The following is a 24,293-nucleotide window of genomic DNA, read 5'->3' on the forward strand; positions in this document are numbered from 1 at the left end:
TTAATCATTAAGAATCACTGAAAATAGAAATTCAAAGAAAAATACATTTCTTCCATTCCTTTCTTCCATACTGAACTAACCTGGTATGTAGAAACCCCAACAACAAAGCAAACAGGACGCAGTGTGCCGCATGGTATACATTCTGGGCAGTCGCTGCTTGTGCATATACCAGTCCTAGATTCGCCAAGAGGAACGTAAGTACTACGAAAAGCGCTACGACAGCTGCCACGCTACTGTGCTGCAGTTTACAGATGTATCGTTGGTACAAATGTTCCAGCTCGTCGTTCTCGAAACGGTGAGGATTCAGTACCCGAGACAGAATGTGAGGAGAGGTCATAGCCTTCACCCTGTGGTCCATGGCGGCAAGTTGGAATATCTTTCAGGAAACTTTTGTTTCGGGGGGTCTTCGACGGCGAGCCATCACTGAAAAAAAAAAATATAAAGTTTCAGCTTTTTACATAGTTTCAGAAAACAATGATTCTACTCAATGAGTAAATGGTGAATTATTATACAACGAAGGCACTTTTTCCTCACAACATAACTGCAGCGCAAGTTGTTGTTGTTAGGAAAACTTATCCCTTTCAAAGTGAGTGAGTCTATTCGATCCGCCATCGCAACCCGTAAGGGTTTATTGAGGCTCACACCTATTCACACTCGACCAAATAAACCCAGCTTCTTAACGAAGCCGATTAGTTTGTATGGTGAGTGGTCAGGTCAGATGATAAGAGTACGGCTCTGCCGAACTCTAAAAACATGATTCGGTCCCCAGCGAGGCAGGCACAAAGTATGTGCTCATCATTTTCCAAACATAGGCGACACACACTGTCTTCCGACAGTCCGAGTCTCTGCATAGGATGACAGGGACCTTTAAGAAGGCCTGTTAGAGATCCTCGTAGTTCATGCCTGCTGTAGTCCAACAACTGTTTGGTATCAAGCTTCGAAGGGTTAATAAACGCCTTTGAGTGAGCCAATCCTGGAAGATTCTGCCAGAAGTCCATGAATCGTCTTGCCATCCAGGTGTTCAATGTTTGTTTGGCAAAGCCTAAAGCGATGCCTATGACAGGTTCTGGTCCGATCAAGCTACTTGCAGTACCCTCCTTTGCAAGGGAGTCGGCAGCCTCATTGCCTTCCAGGCCAGTATGGCTAGAAATCCAGACCAGAGTAACTTTTCAGTACCTAAAATATAAATAGTTATTTTTGTACTTAATCATCAAGTGCGTAAAATGAGAGTGTAAATTTTCTCGAATTTTATACATGAAATACAACAACATTTATTGTGAATGTGAATTCACATCGATTGAAGTATATTAAAAATACATACTTCCAATACATCTTGGCGTGTTTTTTTGTCCCGAAAAATTATCGCTTTTGATCGACTGATGTCTTGAAAATAGTATTCAATGTTTCCTGTTTGAAAAAAAGAGCCCAAAATAACTAAATAATTTTTTTTTCCACACATTTTAATGTTATCAGTACTTTCAATACAATTTCACAGCAACCAATGGTCTTTCGGTATCGTTACTATAGAAACGGTTTGTTGGCACGACATCACATGTTTGACTATGTTTGCTCGTAGTTGCTTCAATTTCAAGTTATTTTCAAGGAGATGGATACTGATTATAATAGTGGTAGTGATACCCCATTAGATATATCCTAGGAACATTCCAAACTACTTTTACGACTTGAAACAAGAAAATTAGGAAGGCAAAACGAAAGTTCTATGAGATTATATCTAATATACCTCACACTAAAACAATTTATAAGATTGTTCCTGGGAAACCGAACTCCGAAATCGGGACGATGATAGTATATTCACAAACTCTAGGAAACGTATGTTATAGTTTTTGATATAAAAAAATCTAGATCTCTTAATAACAATAGTCCTTCTTTCCTTGAAGGCACCGATCGACCAAAAATGAGCAACTAGAGGACGCTAAGAAAATTTGATTGGACGATGAAATAATATCAGACTTTTAAATCTACCGATACCAACAATGGCGTACATACCCTCATATACCAAGCTCTGCTTCGAATCGGCCGGTAATATCAACTCACAAGATTTTATAGAGCTAGCGCATCTTTCCTGAACAATATTATGCATATCGAACTGAATAATCGATGGATCTAGTACTACATAACCCAACATTTGAACATGCACGACCTAAATCCAATAGATCAGCTTTGCTTTAAAAAACATAGAATCAATAATAAGTGGCTGTCTCTAGGCCACGCTCATGAAGAGAACAGCTACTACAACTCTTTAAGATGAGGCCATTAGGTTCAAAGTCATCAATGGTTAAGTTCTCGGGGAAAAATTTCTATCAAAATCTACTTTCCGTTAACCATCTGTCACTCCTCTACGAACGACAACCTTCAAAAGCTACGGGTTAACAATGTCTTAAGTTTCAACGTATGATTCCTTACACGTTAAAATATGCGCCCTTGTACTAGTTCTCCTTCTGTAATCATTTCTGATTGACAGTTTGCTTGGTGTCTTTGACATATATACGATATATAGACGATATTATCAACTTGTCGAAAACCAAGCCGTATACGCGCCTGTAACATCTTCCAAAACCGTTGGACGATGTTCATAGTTTGTGCTAGGAGAATTAGACGACTGTGAACATCAGCAAATTACGACAGTCTTTTTCACTAGGAGAATGTTTCAACAACACTTTCCTTCAGTAAGGAGGTGAGTCTTGAGGTTCAAATAAACCCATTAGATATATTTGATGATTGTTAAATCAGTGACCACGTGCGAAGCCATTGCTTGGTGGTTGTAAGCGTTATAGCAAACGGTTCAAGTGAACCTCTCCAGAGTACAGTAACACCCCACCCCACATTCTTCTGGAGAAAGAGGTTAGATGGACAACAAATAGAACTGGACATATTGTCACATAAGTGGTTGACCCTGAATGTCACTTCTGAATCCATGACTCCAGAAATCGACTACGTCCGATCTTATAAAGTGGAATGGAAGCTCCGAGAGAAACAAAACAAACACTGAGAGCATCTGGCTCTCAGTTCAAAGTATCAAAAACACTTTCAAATTTTGGGGGCAGATATTCAAAATCGATGTCTTAATCTTAAAACTTAAAAGTTTACCGGCATGCTTAAAAACGATACAATTTTTTTGCGGAATAACTGCAAAGTTTGTCATTTTTGTCTCCTCAGGGATCTAACTAATGATTGTTTACCCCACATTTTGAAAAGTCATCATTGGTTAACAGAATACTTCAAACTCCTCGCTCCTCAATTCTACAAGAATAACAAACGAAATTCGTTCAAACGCCACCTGTGCTATAATATTTTCTCGTCTGGATTTTTATATTGAGGTTATCAACTGTTTGTTAGAGACATACCTCTAACAAAGTTTGGTAAGCGATTGCCAAGCATTATACTTTCTTTACATTCAAATTTCATTTCAAATACATTCAGATTCATCTCGAGCACAAAATTGAGAAAATTTTGAAATGATTTGGGAATCTTAGTAATGTTTCCGAATAATATCAACATTCACAAAATCCATTGGATAAAAATTCATGAGAGCGCTAACAAAAAATATTTCGAGACCGTTCAAAGTGAATCAGAGCCCTCCAATAAATTGTCATCACTGTCGAATAAGATATATTTTGTCCAGAAAGAAACAATATAGACTGAGGATGGATGTGATAGATTCATAAAGCATACGTCTCTCTATATTTTACCTGTCATAATATCCGAATGCTGTGTGGAGTAAAATATTTTTTGCCGAGTTTGAGATGGGTTCCATTCTAGGAAATCCTTTTAATTTTTTGCAATTTTTCATCTCATGTTGACCTACATTATGGAACTTGATCGAACTACAAAACGTTAACGATTCCACGGTTGACAGGTTGTTACGAAATGTATGGAAAATGGAAAATCGTGTCCAGTTTCTGAAACAGATCAATACTTGTAATCTCGAATGTTCATTATTTCAGACATAATAATATAGAGTGTACTTTCTACCTCTCCAACATTCTTGAAAGAAATTGTGAACATTAAATTAAACGGAAAAACGTACTTCCTAAACAACTTCTTTCATATAAACACTCCATTACACGAAAATAACTATTCAAATATTTTTTCCGTGAGAACCATTTTTTCCAGATATCATCTGAAAGTATGCGTAACCTATGCGTAACCTAAACATAGTTGTTATTCCGTATCAAACTTTCGTGCCAAGAAAATATCCAATTTTCGTCAGGACAATTATTTTATTGACAATGTCAAATCTCATTAAAACTCATTTTTTCAATAACACCAATACAACAATAATTCAACGGTAATAAGATCAAGAAAATAAATAAATAACTCAAAACTAATCAAATAATCAACAATAGTTGTGGAGAGTTAATTTTGAACTGAATTGGTTTCTGTTTTCCTTAGAAAATACTCACAATTTTTTGTAAGATTAAGAAGATGAAAGTCAAAAGCTTTTTCCCATTCTACTCAGAATTGAAATCAGTTTTGAATATCATATTCATTTACTGAATATATTCTATACAGGCTGATTCACGGTGGATGGCACATTAGACGTTTCTGGTGAACCAGACAACGGATCACTTTGAAAATTTAATGGAGGGCATATTCGGACATTCTCTAGCCAACTAAAATATTTTCGACAATGCGGTGTTGCCACTTCTATTAGAAAGCAGTAGCAACTTTGATTTTTCAAATGGAACACTCTGTATATAATATTATTTTTGGAATCTCCAACAATTTCCCGACAACTTTTCTTGATATTTCCCTATACCTAGCTGTTACCGTTTTCGAAATAAAAATTAATTTCAATTTTTTTCTTCGAAAATCATGACTTCTAAAAATGCCGATATCTTTTAGTTAAGAAGTACTATGATATCGAAATTTGGTTTGGAGTTAGGTGATACTTGGACACTTCCCACACGTCAGCCTAATCTCCGTTACTTCAATACAGGGTGGTAAAAAATACAGTTTTTTCGTTTGCTTGAAAAAATTGCTGAAATTTGATTATTTTAAATGGAACACCCTGTATATTATTGAAAATTCGGATAGCTGCTGAAATTTGCTTCCTTTCTATGTATATCATATCTATACCTAACTAGTCAAGTTTCGGACTTATGAACATTTATTTGTGAAAATGTCCCTTCAGAATGGTATTTCCATTCGGTATTTGGTAAGCAGGCCATGATTACTATTTGACAGTAGCGTTGTGACATTCTCCTAATAATATCGACATTTTCGTCACTTCAGAAGTTGCAAATACCTTCAAAACGATGGAACAAAACTATTCAAACGAAGTTCTTATGACCCGTAACTTTCGAAGACAACCAGATTAATGTCTTAGCATATTTTCACGCATTTCCCGAGTCATCGATAAGAAGTGCTGAAGAAGATTTGGGTATAAAATATTCATCGGTTCAAAGAATCTTGCGAAGACATAATGCTAATGCCCGTGGGTTCGGCTACCTATCGGGCGCGTCCCCAGGTGGCGGATAGGGGAACGGCCAGGGGACTGGAGGCCCTGTCGTGAAGCCAATGCGGCCTTACGGACGGGTTTGCCTTTGCAAAACATGTCGCCGTGGACCAGCCTACCCAAGCTGAGGTGTCAGGAATCGGGCCGACAGCTGGATGACCGCAGGGTGATATTCGGTTACGAATGAACCCCTTGAGGAACTGCGCGAAACCTCATTGAAATCAGCCTACCTCTGGTAATGCGGGGCTCTGCTAGAGGTGACCAACTTTTTCCTTGCTACTCGTGGGAACATACATGAATGAAACAAATACAAAAACAAAAACCAATCCCGAGTCTGGACAGAAGTGCTCACCTCGATCTGAGAAGTTGGCTGGGGATGAACAGAAATGTCCACCCCAACCTACCGCTTGGAATGAGGCTGGACATAGAAGATCACTTCCAACAGCAAGGGTACTTCCTGCGGCGGGCGCCAAGAGCTCCGTATTGAATAAAGGCAAGAAACCAGCTGCCCCTGCAGGAAAGCTTGCTCATTTGTGCACTCCCACTTGTCTGATATTTATTCATTTCCATCCTACAGTTTTGGAATATGAAAATAGATGTAGAAAATATAATGGATTGATGTACCAAGCCAGATTTTGGTCAATTATCACTTCCAGTTATAAACTTGGCAAAGTGATCTTAGTCCCATTGAAAATCGAAACTCAAACTTCGGTCCTTTCTTTGGAATTCAACTTTCAACTGGGTTCAATGCTGTATGACTTTTGAAATGAACTATTGTAATGACTATGAATCTGTACAATTTTGAGTCGGTTGTTGTAGTTTTAGTATCAGATTGTCTACAAAACACGGCAAGTACTAATTTTTCACATTCAGCCTGTATTGTATTGCTTGAAAGATTAACAACAGTTCTAAATTCAGATCACTTAAAATCCAGCCACCTGAACTAAAAATCTGAACCTTCTTAAATGGATAATATATTTAAAAAAATGTCATTTAGCATTTCAAGGTATGGTGGTTGTGCACAACTAGTTGAATATAACTAAATAGATGAATCCAAAATTTGGCACCGTGTCAACGAAATCCACACTGGAAAAAGCAATAGCCACGGTTGGAAATTATTTTCTCACAAGGGTATTCGTGATGCCCACCACAGCTTTATACTATTCTAGGGATCTAACAAACAAATTTTTTTATTGAAGCAAACTCACAAAAAATGTGAGTTTGCTAAAATAATTAACGAAGGGTTGAAAGTAAACTATTTAGGTTAAATAAAACAATATCTAGGCTAATACACCATGGACGAAAGGAACCTGAAGTACCCGTCGTTTCGTTTGCCACTGCGGTCGGCGCATCATCAATGCTAAATACCTTGGTTGAGTTCTTTCATTATTTTGCAATTTGTATTTTGCAGTTGACAAAATCGAATGAAAAATAAGTATGTGAATGTTTTGTTACATAGGGACCTAATGCTGCTAACCTAAACAATGTATACTGAAAATCAGTAGCTTTAATGATAATGGAAATGGATCGTTTTGGACAATAAATATCAATTCATATTCATAGCAATTTCATTTTCTTAACGCCCATCCTCTACATTTTCAGGTCCATCAACTAGTTGATTACAGAAAATGCTCAGAAGGGAATATAAAAGTGTGAAGATAACCCAGTCACGTTTTATTATCTCGATGAGTTTCTATGTCGTTGACACGTCAGACACGGACTTTTGAACAAAGAGAGTTCCTTCCAATCAGGAATTCTTTTGATAGAACTTGTCTACTGTCTTATCAAATAGAATAAATTGTTTTGACTTTTTTTAGCATTAGATTTACAAGATTTACTAAGAAAAAGGAACGGCGAGTTCGATTGATGCGGAAAAACAAGAATTCAATAAGTTTGTGACAGTGAGGACTAGTACGAGAAAAAATACAAGGAGGAAAATACAGAAGAGTAATTTTTTTTTTCTGATGATATCAGATATACATGACTACTATTTCAAAAGACCACGATTAATGCTTGATTGCTTGGTTTTTACGGTATCAAATAATACCTTTTCAGATATTAACTAAAACTGGGATATTTCGTAACCAAACGCTGTACAGAAAATATACAGGAAAATGAAAAAAAATTGGAAAATTAACCTCTATATGCAGAGGTGAGTCCAAGAGACATACTAGTGAGTTTCGGTGTGGTCTTCTTGTACATGATGGTTCCGGTCAGCTAAATGTTAGGGAACAATCTAAACCGCGTAAAGTTTGGCATCACAGATCAGCTAAATGGGAGAATTCTCAAGACCATTTCCGAAATTTCCCCTGACTACATGTTTGTTTCAGCTCTGAAGATCCATCAACTTGTGCTTCTGAAGTCACGGAAGTTATTCTATCATCCATCGATGTATATATTCCTATTTCAATGAAAACACCTACTGAAGGCAAACCTTGGTTCAATTTGCAACAACAGCCAAAAAAAAGCAAATCTACTAGCTGAACAATTTGCGTCCTACTCCACAGTCGATTTTCTGGAAAAGGCACCACTATTTCCACACTAGAATCCTCAATGCCAGAAATTACTTTTCGACAGCGATTCGACAGGCGAATTTTGAAACATCTCAATATCAACAAGGCTTCTGGTTCTGATGAAGTGCACGTCATCGTAGTTAAAATGTGCGCAAATGAACTCACACCAGTATTTTGCAGATTTTTCAACCTGTCTTACAAGAAAGAAGATTGTCTTTGTTGTTGGAAGATTGCTCGCCTATTCTCAAAAAGGGCAAGAAAAATCTTCCAAATAATTATATACCAGTCGCTTTGCTATCAGTGATATCAAAAATCATGAATGAAGTCGTAAATCACCATATCCTCAAATATTTGGAAGGCTTCAACATCTTGAGCGATCATCAATATGGCTTCCGGAAACAAAGATCAACAGGTGACCTTCTGTTGTATGTCACCCCTATTTGGATTAACGCAATCGAGAAACATGAAGAATCGAGCTGTTGCGCTTAATATTTCTAAGGCCTTTTAGTCCAGTCATTATAGTAAGTTCACCTCGGAATTCGAGATACCCAGCTGTAAGTCTGTAAATACTTGTATATTGAGACCCTAAAAGTTGTCTCAAAACCTACATATGGTAGGGTGTAAGCAACTATTAAATTTCAAGGTCAAAGGTCACAAAAATCGGTTTTTGCGCTTTTTTGGAAATATCTCATTTCCTATGGGTTTTTTGATATTTGTATTGATTATCAATATTGTAGACTACAAAATTCTATACAAATTTTGATTGAAAAAAATTTTTATACGATGAACCGTTTTCGAGATAGAGGGCGGAGAGCACGCGGTCACAGCATCACTTCAGGTCAACCGGTGCCTCCAGTCGAAAACGCGCCATATATAGTTGATGAACTATCGATAAATCAATGATTATAAATATTTGTCAATTTTTATCAACTATTATATTATATTTTATCATTTTTTTCCTAACTTATCCTCTTTTTATTCAGTATTAATTTATTTAACAACACTTACCTGCCCATGTAATTGCAGAATTGTTAATGAGAATATAGGAATTATATTTGAACTTTAACCTAATTAATATTTATAACTTCTTACATGATGAAAAAAAAAACAAATAAATTATGAATTATTCTTTTTATTAAAAAATATCAGTGAATACATTTATTTTTATTGAAAGTGAAGAAATGGAATAAAGGGTACAAAAACTACAATTTATAATTTTAATCATCTTCTTCCTCTTCATCGTCGTCTTCTGGCTGCTGGTAAATTTCAAACTGGTCTTCATTATCGTCTTCAACGACATTTGTCTCAAGTTCTTCCATGATTTCGGGGTCAAAGGTTCCATCTTCGTTAATGTCGCTCTGATATGGTAGAGCATTGAGACAAGCTTGCCCATTACATTGGCCACAAGCTAAAGAGCATTGCAAGCCCGCTTTCCTGTATCCGCATCGCGAACCACAACCACTCTTGCAGTTGCAGAAAATTGTATTTAGCAAATCTTCTGGAGCAGGTGGTAAAATTGTCATGATAGGCTCCAGAAAATCGTTTCGCATTGCCCAACCCCATACCTGGGGTTCCAAATCATGTCCTAACCAAGTTTGAACTTGATAATATACACGGTTGAAATGTTGATGAGCAGCTGCACTTGTTGGTGGAATATTTGAAAGCTGCACAGGTTTATTAAGTTTTGTAGACTTGACGTAATGCATATAACGAAGATGATCGAGACTTTTCACAGATTTCGGAGCATTATAGACTGCCAATAAGGTTTGAGTTCCACTCTCTAATAATCTCTGGGCCGAACAATTTTCTTCCTCAAATGCTGTAGCTAGTTCATCCAAATTTGTCAGTTTCTCAAAAACTTTTAAAAATGATTTTTTTCCCTTTTTAAAAAGCGCAGAAGTTGTGTCACAGCCACTTAATGCGTGCAGAAATAAAATATGTTTTTTAGAATGAGGATAATTATCAAAACTTTTAGTCGAGTATATCTCCGTTTTTACATTACCTTTCCCAACTTTTTTAAAGAAAATTTACATATTTTAATGAGGCACTGAATTATTTTCTATTTAAAATGTCATTAGTGTAAATGGGAATGTAATTATATTATGATTTAAGTTTTTCTCTTAATTATTTTTTAATTTTAGTAAACGGTTATCAGTATTATTGAATAGATATAGATTTAATGCATGAAGAAAATGATAAAATATAATATAATAGTTAATAAAAATTGGTAAATATTTATAATCATTGATTTATCGATAGTTCATCAAATATATATGGCGCGTTTTCGACCGGAGGCACCGGTTGACCTGAAGTGATGCTGTGACCGCGCGCTCTCCGCCCTCTATCTCGAAAACGGTTCACCGTATAAAAAATTGTTTCAATCAAAATTTGTAGAGAATTTTTTATTCTACAATATTGATAATAAATACAAATAGCAAAAAACCCATAGGAAATGAGATATTTCCAAAAAAAGCGCAAAAAAAACGATTTTTGTGACCTTTGAACATGAAATTTAATAGTTGGTTACACCCTACCATATGTAGGTTTTGAGACAACTTTTAGGGTGTCAATATACAAGTATTTACAGACTTACAGCTGGGTATCTCGAGATTCTTACCTAATTTAAGCTTAAATGACTGGATTATTTGACCATGTGTGGCATGAGAGTTTGCTGGCCAAACTTCGATGCTATGGCTTGTCTGATCATTTTTTAGTATGGCTCTTCAACTTCCTGAAAGAACGTTCGCTCCAAGTGGTCGTCGATGGATATCTTTCGAATCCTTTCACCCTCAACGCTGTTGTTCCTCAGGAATCCATATTGTCTCCAATCTTTTTTTTATTATATAACAACGACTTATTGGAAAAAACCAAGAATCCAATATATTGCTTTGCTGACGACAGCACACTTGTCTCGTCATTCCTTTTGGAATCCAGAAGATTGGCTGCGGATGCACATCTTCACCGGCAGCAGGAGGTTGCATATCTCATTGAGGATCTAGAAATGATTTCAAATTGGGGTGAAAGTAACCAGGTTCAAATCAATGACACGAAAACCCAAGCATCGGTTTTCTCCAAGAAGATCCGGATATAATAATGTCAGGTCAGACGATTCCACTTTCTGCTTCGATAAGTTTGTTGGGGGTTGAAATGGACACCAATATGTCTTGACACAATCATGTTGCTGGAATTGCAAAGGCTGCTTCTCAAAAGCTTGGAACACTGTTCCGAACCAGAAAACTGTACACACCTCAGCAACTTTTGATGCTGTATAAAGCTCAGATCTGACCTTTGGAGTATTGTTCTCATGTACGGAGCTCTGCTCCCAAACATACCCTGAAGTTGCTGGAATCTCTCCAGAAAAGAGTCATCCACCTGATTTGGAGACGTGAACATCACTTGCAACCGTGATAGTCTGGAACATCGAAGAAAGGTTTGTGATTTGTCTCTCTCCTATATATTATTTCACGGGAAGTGTTCAAGTGACTTGGCCCGTTTGATTCCACCAAGAGCGTTACATATCAGAAATACGCGACGGACTGTGGCTGCTCATCGTTTTGAGGTTCAACTCAGTATACCTCAAACTTCACTGTTTAAGAACTCTTTAATCTGGAGAACTGCGTTTATGTGGAATAAATTTTCTGAGGAGGTTTTCCAAATAGATTTAATCTTCAGCGATGCAAATCCAACATGAATCGCTACTTTCGCACAGGCACCGCTCTGAAAGCGCATCAACAGCCTGGCCACGGGACACTCGCCGATGCGAATATTCGCGCGGTGCGAACGGCGAAGCGTCTAGCGACTGAAACAAACGCATAGGAATGTACATATGAAGCCACCCGCAACGGCGACCGGCGAAGCGACCGGCGAAATGTACCGAGCAAATCGCGTGGACGACTTGCGGCGCGGCCGGCGAGCAAAACAAATGCATGAATCTGTACGGCGCGAGCTACGGAGAGCTACAAGTTTAGTTGTTTTCGCCGCGAAAAATGAACACCGAGACGCGAGCTACGGAGAGCTACAAGTTTAGTTGTTTTCGCCGCGAGAAATGAACACCGAGACTTTTATTGCTGAATAAAAGACTGATTAAAAAGTTAGAAATTCATTATTCATTCTACCGTCAATTACAAGTTAGAAGTTGTTTTTTGTTTTAGTTGTACGAAAAATTACTGTCATATAATTAAGATTTTCGCAATAAGTAACATAAATATCTGAAAGTTTTTTTATTTCATGAAATAATAATATACAGGGTAACATTTAATTAGCTGATAATATTTTGGGCAAAGATAGTTAATGTCATATCTGGTTGAATATTCATAAGAATATAATCGAAGGTTTCCTGTAAGGCTTGTATAAAATTAGATTTTTATTTTATTATTCATTTGTCAAATTAGATTGTGCATGGGACAGTAAACGGAAAGTCAACCTCCTAGATCTATATGAAACACAGAGTCACCGCTGTTGAGCTAGCAGAACCACTTTGAATTTTCCTATTATTTTTGACCATAATTTTAGGCTTATTTCGTACTCTATTCAATATTATTCAGAACGGTGCTGATGAGGCAATAAGACTGGTGTCCCATTCATACACTTTGAAGATCGCCATTGAGGATGACAATGATCCAAGAGAAATTTCATATCGTAACTCTTTCATTTATTATTGTACAGTATTTCTATGAATGATTACTAATTAAATCCCATAACGAATGTTTGGAGTACAAACTATAGAGAAAAAAGTGAGTTTCGTTTAATACAACGTTTATGTGAAAGAAGTTCTTTCGAAAGTATTTTTTCCTTCGTGTAATTCAATGTTCCTGTGAAAGTAGTTGTTTTTGAAATTTGAAAAAAACTACTATGCATGATCTAAACACTCCATGCTTTGAATTTTCCTACAATTTTTTGTATAGAGGTGGAGAAGTGAAAGTCAAAAAACTTTTTAAACAAAAGCTAACCTCTCCTAAAAATATATCCTTTTCAATTTAAAAACTAGTTTATCCGTTCAATGAAGGATATTTACAAGAATTTTCTATTTTAAGCATTAGTTAAAACTGGAAAAGGGATATTTGGTTTATTATTGTGCACTCTGTTTCAACAGTTTCCTTAATTAGTTCAAACATGCATCAATATTCAGGCATGGATTTCTTGGCAATAAGTGATTACTTTGAAGAAGTGTGAAAACAGATAGTACATAAATCTAAATGTTCAGCTTAATATCTTCTTGATTTCAATTATCTAAACAATGTTTATCTATTTCAGTTTTTTTTTTGGGAAAAATTTGAAATTTGGTGAGTTTCTAATTCAGATTCAAGCACGCTCCTAATCACATCAAAATGAACATTTTTTATGCTGACCTAGGTATAACAGCCTATACAAAATGTTAAGCCGTCTTTAAACAACAATTTCAGCCAACAATTTTCAAAACTTATATAAATTAATTTTCATTCGTCTCAAAATGAAAATTATGTTACAAAATTTGTCACACAAGAAATATTGTCACGGCAGATTGGTGCTAGAAAGGCTAGGAAAATGTCAGCTGTTCGATTCAATAATCGCTCCTTATTGAAATACCGCAAAAATATAAACAAGATATGCTATCCAACTCATTCCTCAGGCTTATTTTTCCTCTCAACCGGTCTTTGCACGTATTCACCGTAACTCGTGTATGATAAATAACGTAGTTTTACATTTTTTAAATCAATTTGACAGGAGCAATTCATCATTCTCAACATAAGTTTGCTGATTATGGTACAATGAGAGTTTTGAAGTTACTTTTCTGAAAGCATTTGATAGTCAAAAATATTATAATCAATTTTTTCTCAGTTTGGCCTTCTAGAACTCGTGAGAATTTTGTGTCATTCCGCGTGTACCTACCTTCGTCTTTGATATTATCATGACGTTTCGACAAGATTCCAATGACACATTCATATGTGCTCTGGCAGCTGCACTTGTTCACCTACCTTGCCGAAAAATCGTGATAATGTCAAAGACGAACGGATGTATACCCGGGATGACACTCCAGCATGTTATACTATTCGTGGAACACTACACATGCACGCATACGCACGCACACACACTCACACACACTCACACACGGTTGTACCGAATTACTGTGCATACATATTGCAGCCAGCTGAGTCACTTCGCGCGTCTTTCAGACTTTTCAAATTCGTAGAGGATGTGGACCGTCCTGTCTCGATGATGACGGCCTAGTGCGCGTATCTCTATTAAATATAGTACTCTTCCTTCAAAATAGTAGTTACCCTTCAAAATAAAACTTGACTGCTGATCGATTTTTTTGAATGGCTCTACCATGCCTAGTCCAATACGAGTAATGTGAAGAGACTAATGAAATATCTTCATCTGATAAACCAGCAAAATCTATTTAATATGTTTCCTTTGTTTTTTACTGCCTCTATGTCTCCACTTGAAAGCCAACATAATTTTATGACAATGTAGCTATTTCGTAATAGCTTCTTATCGCCAAGATATCTCCCTGTTTAGAATTCCAGTCGCAGTGAATTGTGGCGGTGTTATCACTGTAACTGAGGAATGTATGATTTCCTTGCCACCTCTGTGTTAGAATCAGTATGGAGATGCAATAGTGCATGTTTTGAAAAAAGTGAACATTTTCACTGTGTGGATACACAAAAATTTGGAAATCTTCCAAAGATAGGAAGGAAGCCATCAATTTCAGAAGATAATACATGTCGATACAATTGTCCTTGGATGTTCGTTCATCGATTTCAAATAGTACTGATGTCTTCGAGAGTCCATCAAATAATGCAATGAATTTTCGAAAACTTATGGGAAAATAAAATAAACGAAATTTGGGACTTAGTTGGGTACAGTAGATCAAATATAAATATGTGTTGCGAGTTTCAATCGTCGAATTGTAACGTGTAGTAACACACACAATACATTGAGCAGTAGCGGCTGTATCTTTACGATTTGATTTGTTTCTTCAATATAGATCCGGCGCGTTTTTATGGAAAGGAAAAAAGCAAACATTTTTCCACCAAACATTGAGAGCGATGATGCTTCATCAGTGACGATATCATTGCAGATGAGACTCATCTGCCAAATTGGTCAGAGGGTAAGTTTTCCTATTCCTACATTTTGTAAAAAAATGTTTTATAGCGATTTCATTTGTATGTTCGGTTAGTAAACGGGTTCCAATACGATGTATTCGAAAATTTGTGGTAGAAAACTGATTCTTCTTCTGATGACGAAGACGTACCACTTTTACATCAAGGTACTAGTTCTCCAGATTAAACAGAAACCAACCAAACGAAAAAGAAGATATATCTAAACTTTTCAATAATGTCCAATGAATAAGTTTCAAACATATGCTTGTATGTATCCCTGATATCGGTACTAGGCATTAAAATATATTGGAGTAACGCATGTAGGATTCCCCAGCTGGCTGTTGTAATACCGTTACGTCGTAGGTTTGAACAAATAAGGAAATTTTACAGTTTGTGGATAACCAATAACTACCCCTGGATTTGCCAGATCGGTTATTTAAAATGAGAAAAATAGTTGATAGCATATGGCAGAACATGAAGTTTGTTTCAATTGAGCCACATTTGCCAGAGACGAACAATTTTTTCCGTATAATGACCGGAGCTGACTAAAACAATACAATCCGAAAAAACCAAAGAAATGGGGTAATACATTTTGTTTTGCTGGTGTGAGTGGTATTGTGTACTATAGATCGCAAAAGAAACCAGACAACTTGTCAGATATTAATGCTAGCAGCAACGTAGTCATTCTTTTGGCTAAGTGTATAGCAAAGAACAAAAACTTTCTGCCATTCTAGAACAATTGGTTTTGAAGTCCCGAATTACAAAGAGAATTAGCTCGACATGCATCCATCGTTTGAGTAACTACGAATAGGGATCCCGATAACAAGCTACTATCAAACAAAGTACTCAAAATTAAGAGAGATAGAGGAAGTCACGTAAAAAAGAAGGATATATATGAACACCCGCAGCCACTCAACTTAGACACTCCAGCCCTAGCGCAGTTCGAAGCTTTCAACAGAGAGCTTCGACAGCCTGAGCTCAATGAACTGCGCAACCCGATAACCCCGGATGACGTTCGAAGAGCCCTTGTTGGTTCCAAGAACTTTGCTGCTACAGGCCCAGATGGGCTGAATACTTATTGGTGGAAAAAACTACCAAGTACCCACCGCCATCTGGCCAGAGTTTTCAACTTATGGCTGGACGGAGAGCAGCCTCTGGAGAAAAGGATCTCCATCAGTCCTTGAGGGTGGTGGAAGAGTACACGCATGCTATCGGTATGAAATTCGGGATAGACAAATGTGCAATGGTTCATCTCAAAAGAGGACGATGCGGGGACTACGGAGAGGTTGTGCAGCTCGTAGATGGAAGCATCTTACACCATCTGGATGCCGGAGAGACGTATACTTACCTCGGGGTGGAACAACGCCACTCACAAGAGGTAACCGCAGTGAAAAACTCTCTCCGCGGCAAGTATCAGCACAAACTTTGACAGATCTGGTCATCGGAGCTGTCGGAGTAGTGAAGTGGACTCGGGAGGAGCTGTATCAACTCGACGTAAGGACCCGAAAAATGATGCATCTCTATAGGAGTTTGCATCCCAAATCGTCCGTTCCACGGTTGTACTTCCCCCGACAACAGGGAGGTCGTGGACTTTTGAGTTTGGAGTGTCTACATGACAGAATGGTACTGGATACAGCCTGTAAAGTCGTCAGGAGTTCGGATCCCCTTCTCTGCATGGTCCGTGACCATGAGAGAGCAGGAATTGGAGCATTTCTCCTTAGGGCAGCTGCTCGAGCAGCTGATGAACTCGGTATAGTTTTCGACTCTGAACGAGGTGACTACAACTCTGTCACCGAGTTGGAACCCGTTCAGCAAAAAGCTCAGATAAAAGCCGCAGAGATCACCTTACTTCTGCGGAGACACAGGGATAAGCCAATGCATGGGGTCTTCTTCAATAATATTGAAGACCTTGGCTTATCAAAGCGCCTGACGTTCGCTTTTCTCAGGTCTAGTGGGCTGAAGTCGGAAACTGAGGGGTTCATCATGGCTTACCAGGATGGTGTCTACAACACCTTAGTCTACCGCAGTCGCGTGATGGGTATAGAGGTTCCTGACACAAGGTGCAGGGCCTGCCGCGAGGCGCCCGTGACCCTAATGCACTTGCTATCAGCATGTCCAGCATATCCGGTCTCGGCCTATATTCATCGACATAAAGCGGTCCTAAGAGTGCTACATTACCATCTATGGCACTCTTACGGTATTGACGAGACACTGGTGTTGCCCTACGCTCCGGGGGATATTGAATCCGTTGTGGGGAACGAGAAGTACCGAATTTATTGGAACTATTCGTTCCCCACCCTCAGGCTCATATAAGCTAATAAGCCTGATGTGGTCCTTCTCGACCACCAGAGCAAAACAATATTTGTCGTGGAGTTTTCAGCTCCTGGCGAGACGAATGTCGTGACAAAAGAGAAGGAAAAACGGATGAAATATCGAGATTTTCTCTTCGAACTCCGCAGACCCTATCCAGATCATTCTGTCAAGATGGTTGTTCTGATTATTGGAGTCCTTGGTGGAATGATGTCCTCTCTACTCTCGAATCTTAAAATCATACCGCCTTGCCGCACTAAGGCAGAAATCTTAGCCGCACAGATGCAGAAGGCTGTCATTCTTGGCTCACTGCGTTTGCTCAGGGCACATGATTCTCGGACCCAATGATCACTTACCCCACGGTGTGGGGAGTGGTCATTGGTTGATTCTGCTGGCGCGCCCTCCCGAATGTATCGGGGCTTCGGGGAATAGGGCCTGACCAGCGCACACTACGGTTAAAAAAAAATAATAATAAGAATATGTCTTTATTCATCATAATAAGAAGTACAAATTAAATGAAATTCAAAGAAATGATGAATAGGCGGAGTTCAGCTATGAGAGCTGCTTTTAGACCCAACCTTTTAACTTAACGTAACTACTGCAAAATATATACTGATGGATCAAAGACAGATTATGGGGTGGGCTGAGCATTCCTTGTAGATGGACACCTCCATGCACTCAACGATCAGCGTATACACAGCAGAATTATACGCTATATACCAATCTTTATTATTATGTGAATTCGCACGAAACGAAACTCATTTCCTAATTTGTACCGACTCTTTGAGTTCCATAAGATGATTTCAGAATAAATTTACTCTTGACCCCCTTGTAAGGAGTATTCTTGCCAGAATTAATATTATGAAGGGAGCGGTAGAATTGTCAGCTTCATGTGGGTGCCTAGTCATTGTGGCATGAAGAACAATGAGGATGTGGATAAGGCAGCTAGAATGATTGCTACCTCCAACGAATATGTAGATGTACCTCTCCACTTAGAAGATTTGAAGTATTATAATAAAACCAAAGAAGAACCTGACTGATAGACTCTTTGGAATGAAACTGACGCGAAACTGAAATGCTCAAAACCAAGTGCGAATAAGCAAATCTCACCATTGAAATTGACCATGAAAGAACAAGTTGTTTTTACACGTCTGCGAATCGGCCATACAAAAATGACACACCGTTACCTGCTCCTAGGGGAACAACAACCTCTATGTATTACATGACAAACAGTACTGACAGTACAACATATACTTGTAGAATGTTCAGAATATGAGGAAACCAGGAGACAACATAACATAACTGGGGCAATGAAAGAAATTCTATGTGATGATAGACGAACGTTGAGCAACCTGATGGCATTTTTGAAAGCCGCAAATATAATAGATGAAATTTGAGAAACAAATAACAACTACGCGGCTAATAACCTAGCAGTTGATGCTGCAAAAAAAATTCACGTTTCAAGGTCTGTTCTTCTTTGCTTTTGCAAAGAGGATCCTCTACGATTAGGAAACGTTCAGTACAGTGGTTGTGCACTGATTCCAATGGAGCTTGTTTCGATTATTAATAAGAGTATTATAGTTAAAAGTAGACTCATAAAGAAGGACAAAACTTTTGAAACAAACTAATAGCAGTGCACAATCAATAGAAATAATATAAATGTCTGTGTGAGCACTGATTGTCGCTCATTGATAGAACGAGGGATATGCCTCGTATGAGAAAACTCCATGAACGCCAGAAATACTGCTTGAAAAATACCTTTTGTACTCATTCAATTTCTGTAAATAAGATGAGTTAAATCCACTTGGAACCAAAACAATTGCAGTCCAATTCTGACGAGACGGTTAGACAAGAACTGCAGAGAAAAATTAAAAGAAACGCTTACGGTTCCAACACACTAAATAATGTATTTCTAGCTGAAAATACCGTCGATATCAATCGAGTCTGGTATTTATAGTACCGTGAACTTTAGGCGCAACTTGCGTTCCGTCACATTAACCTTTTTGAAAACAAAACAGAATGCCCGAGGCCTCTCTCATCCAGTTTATGCCGATATTAACAGAGCTCTTTTAATATTTACGGAGCAAAAGGAGATAAAATGAGTTGATCAGCGCAAAAACAGAACGGTGCAACGACTCGGTGATGGAGCATTAAATCGATTGCATTCTGAAGCTTCGAATGCCAAAAGGTATAATGAGAAGCTATATCATTGGAGGGAGATATTCATTTACTACAAAAGCATAGAATATGACATGGGGTATTTCAGTATTCTTATCGTAAAAGAATAGTTCAACAATGAAAAAAAATGCAGGGTGAATATCTTCGTTTATCAAATAGTGTCACAAATCAAATATTTCACCGATTTCAAATCAGAACGATTTGTGATTTGGGATTTTCGTGCTTCCTCAATTGAGATTCATAGGAATGCTTTAGAGAAAACTAACCAATTATGGCATCCAAGGAAAGACATTCGATTTTCTGTCCAGTTATTTATCACAGTGCGAATAGAGTGTGAAAATTAATGGGTATTCTACGTATACCCAGAACTATGACTTATGGTGTTCCACAAGGAACAGTATTTGGGGCCACTTCTCTTCGTCATCTACATGAATAGTTTGTTTTCTCCAAATACCTCTGGGGAATCAATCAGTTTCGTTGATAATACTATCATTTTATTTACTTCTTCAACTTGACAGGACATGAAACAAACCGTTGAAAATGATTTTCTGAAAATTTCAAAATGGTTTCAATTTGATGAATTGACAGGCAATAACACAAAAACTTCATATTTACTATTTACATTTTATGTCAGCGGTTTACCAAATCTAGGTCCCCTCAAGGTAAGTTTGAATAATGAAATACCTTCAGCAATATCGGTGAAACAATTCAAAAAATTGAGGGGCTTCCGAAATTTAGATTTCTCAAAAATTTTATGGACATCAGACAATTGAAAATAGTCTTTTTCTCGCCAGTCACAACTTTCATACGGAATTTTCGGATGGGTGGGTGTTAATGATTTATTTGTAGAGTGTGTTCAAAAATGGATCATAAAATTAATATTTGGCACGACACGTGATTGTTTCTGTTTTCTGCTCAGAGTCTACAGAAACACGCATAGAAACTGATCACTACGTGGTACCCTAGGCCTCATATGAAATGAGGAAAAAATGAATATTCAAAGGTGTTAGTGAAAGCTGACACTGTTTTATTGTTCAGATAAACGGCAATATATTTTAATGAATTATTTTAATGACTATATTATGTTTTATTAAGGTGTATTGTAGTAAATACAGGTTGGTAACTACAGCTATCATTACGATTCGTTCAATTTTGACAAAGCTAAGCAGTACCTAATTTTTTCTCAAAAGAACAACCCTCCAACGTACGCTAAGAGTATGACAGAGCGAACATTGTTCGCTGTTCATCTAAGCAAAATAGTGCTCCAAAACATTACCATGCATAGTGCATGTGATCACACAGACAAGGCTGCTTGTACAGAGTCAAGAGAAGTATTAGAGACAATTGGATAATTTTTTCTCGGGATTTTAACAAAATTCATGAAAACATTAAATTCCCTATCAAAGTAGAAACAGACAACTCGAACTCAATCATTTTCTTCGACTTAACAGTTAGTAGAATGAACAACAAACATAACTTTTCAATTTATCAATTTATCACAAACCGTCCTTTACAGACATTACTACTATACATATCGATTCTACCCATCCATATCAACACAAAGTGCTTATAATAGCATGATTCACAGATTAGTCAATGTTCCTCTTTCAATAGATAATTTCAATATAGAACTCGATATCATCAAGCAAATTGCAGTAAACAATGGGTTTAAAGCTGAATTATTAAACAAAATTCTTTCCAAAAAAGTCTACTCAAAAGTGATTCGAGAAGTTTTTCCTATTGATGAGTTAGATAATCAAAATCAAAATTATAGAGCTTTAATGTGTTTTGAACAAACAGCATAAAAAGTAGCTTCATTTTTAAGGAAACGAGATATTAAAATTGCATGTAGAACAAGTAATGCGTCGGGAAAGTTAGTTAAAAATAAAAAGACAAAACATCCAAATTCGAGAAATCAGGAGTATATAAATTAAAGTGTGGAACGTGTCATAAGGTATATATTCATAGTTCAACATATTCAAATCATCTTTTAGAAGAAAATCGTATCTTCAACGAAGAGTTCGAAATTTTACACATAGAAAATAAAGGTTTGAAACTGAATCATTTGGAAGCGATGGAAATTTATAAACTTGAAAACTCAAACATTCTAATAAATAACCAACTGGATTTGAGTAGATCACCATTATTGAACTTAATTTTTTTTAACACCAAGAAAGTATTATTATTGATGTAGAAGTGAGGTAATATGCTACAGGTAATCATAATTGAAGAGGTACCTCAGGTATATAGAAGTTGTGGAGGTTTAGGTAATTTGATGGAGGTACTCTCAATTATAGTTACCTGGGGCCTGTGGTAAATAAATATTAGAGTAAGAAACAACTTGTAGTATTCGAATCACTGTTGAAGAAGCTACTGTGTCAGCGAAACATGTCGTGATATATTTCTGAAATAAAGTTTGTGAAGATCAAATCGTAAGGTGTAGTTTATGATATTACTATGGATCTTCATCAAGTAGCGACCGAATGAATCAGAACACTATTCATACAAAAACTTTCAGACGTTTTCAGTTGTTACTGAAATACACAGAAAATTAATGAATTTTTAGACGATTTTTCACATTTTCCAAAATTTTTAAAAAAACAATTTTGAAGATAGATAATTTTCTGAGCAACGACAACCTATCTCACGTACTTGTCAGTTTTACGAGAAAGTTTTTGGTTAAGGATGTTGCTTGAACCAGTCGATTTTTGAAGATTTGGCTTTCGGTCATAGGCAAATGATAAATATTTCAAGAAAATAAATGTTTTCCTCAGGCCGCTATCGTTAGATATTGAATCCTTGTGACAGATAGAATGACCAGCGGTGTAACCGTTGAAAAAAGTTTGTGTGCTCTCTGGCGACCCTATAGTATAGGTACCTACTTTTCTCCAAAATCATAATATGAAAACCCATTATCTCCTTGTGTCACTTTCTGTATTTGAAACGACGACATTGAAAGCACTCTACTGGAATGAATATGCTGCTACGCTTTGAGAATATTCATATCAATTCAAAATTTCATGCTGAAATCTGAAATGGATTAATAATGTTCTATTCATTGTAATAACTTCGTAAAATTTGAATGTTTATCTTACAGTGAACGAAGAAAGTTCGCACATATAAATTTATTACTGCTACTTTTCAGTTTCTCCGGGGAAATATATTATTCAAATCTCGCAGATAGAAAATTTTCCGGCTCCGATTCTTGCACTCACAAATATTACTTCTTATGCTTTCCAGAAAATCCGTGGCAGTTTGTATGCGCCAATTTTGTTTGAATACTGTCTGGTTCAAGAAAGCTTGGTATCTTTCTACTAGTCCATATTTATACAAAAAAAAATTGGGAAACTTCCGAAGGAAGGGAGAGAGAAGCCGGCTAAGTGAATGCACATCTTAGTAATGGGTTTATTCTGAACTCAAATGCTTTTCTTTCTTTTTTTGGAAGTTCCCCACCTTTCTTTTGTTCAAATATGGAATAGGAAACCAAAGAGATTTTTTTTTTTCTGTATATGTGAAAGAACGTCTATTTTTCGTTCTGAAAATAATGGACTTCATAATTAATTGATAATACTTTGACCTATTCATATTCATGTCCTAATTTTAACAAATGTTACATTTTGTGAGATCCCTGTTATAGGTAGGAACCTCCTCAGGGAGAATAAATGGGAGACATGACAGAATATAGAATATGTGAGTTCACGGGTGAATATTGTCATTATTACGCAATGGTCAAAGACGAAACGTACTAGTTCAAGTGTTCTGGTGATGTCTTGAATTAATTGGAGCCTCTGGAGACACCCTATATTTTGTTTTACGAAAGAGAGGATATTGGCAGATCAAGATCTTCTGATGATGTGGTCGATGATGATGATGTGTATCTCGACACATTCTTCAGACACGGTTTGATTTCTGTTAAAGTATTGGTACATAGGATGTTTCTTCCGTGCTTGCGACTCAGTTCACGAGATGAAGCTATTACTAGTTTACAATATTTCTCTTAGACAAAGGTTTCATACTATCTTACTAATAATCAACAAGCAGTAATACTCAAGGGTAACTTATCAGACTTTCGAACTATTAAGCATGTCGTTCCGCAAGGGTCTGTCATGGACCCGCTCTTATTCGTCATTTATGTGAATGACTTGTGCATATATATGATGCTGTTCAAATCGGTTCCCTATGCAGACGACACCACTTGCATTCTGTCGGATAAAAATAATGATATGTTACAATCTCATCTCGACAAGGTATTCAATAGTGCTAATCGGTGGTTTCTATCTGATAAGCTGAAACCAAATGGTCAGAAAACACAATACATTTATATTTCTGCTAATAATCAAATTATCTCTTATAATGTGATTACATTAGTTAATATACTCAATTTGTCTGCATATATTTCTCAACTGAAGAGAAAACTCTCGGTTGAAGTACATCATTAGTGCAAATATATTAAAAACCTGTTATTTTTCACTGTTACACTCCCATATTAGTTATGGTGTACAAATTTAGGGAAATTCATGTCATTCCATTCAAACATTTAGGATGCAAAAGAAGGCATTGAGAGTGCTGGCTAATATTGGATACAGGGATCACTGTCAAGAATATTTAAAAAAAATCAGAATTATGCCATTGCCAAATTTATTTCTTTATTACGTTTTGATTGAGATCCATAAGAAGGAACCATCCGTGCCGAAACTATGTCATATCCACGAACATAACACACAACGCTCA

General features: G+C 37.0%; 1 protein-coding gene across 10 annotated transcripts in view; it reads right to left on the reverse strand.

Annotated features, from left to right (window-relative positions):
* rut (adenylate cyclase rutabaga) overlaps positions 1 to 24,293 on the reverse strand; it is a 599,728-nt gene that overhangs the window by 297,763 nt on the left and 277,672 nt on the right. For all 10 annotated transcript variants that reach the window (XM_074173689.1, XM_074173685.1, XM_074173688.1 and 7 more), the window contains exon 2: positions 81 to 423. In XM_074173689.1, the coding sequence (XP_074029790.1) occupies positions 81 to 358 (278 nt within the window). In that variant the 5' untranslated portion in view covers positions 359 to 423. The remainder of the gene's footprint in view (positions 1 to 80; positions 424 to 24,293) is intronic.

This window comes from Leptinotarsa decemlineata, unplaced genomic scaffold (genome assembly GCF_025532065.1).
Source record: "Leptinotarsa decemlineata unplaced genomic scaffold, Ldec_3_MD MMD2_tig00000251_RagTag_RagTag, whole genome shotgun sequence".
Classification (NCBI taxonomy): Eukaryota; Metazoa; Arthropoda; class Insecta; order Coleoptera; family Chrysomelidae; genus Leptinotarsa; species Leptinotarsa decemlineata.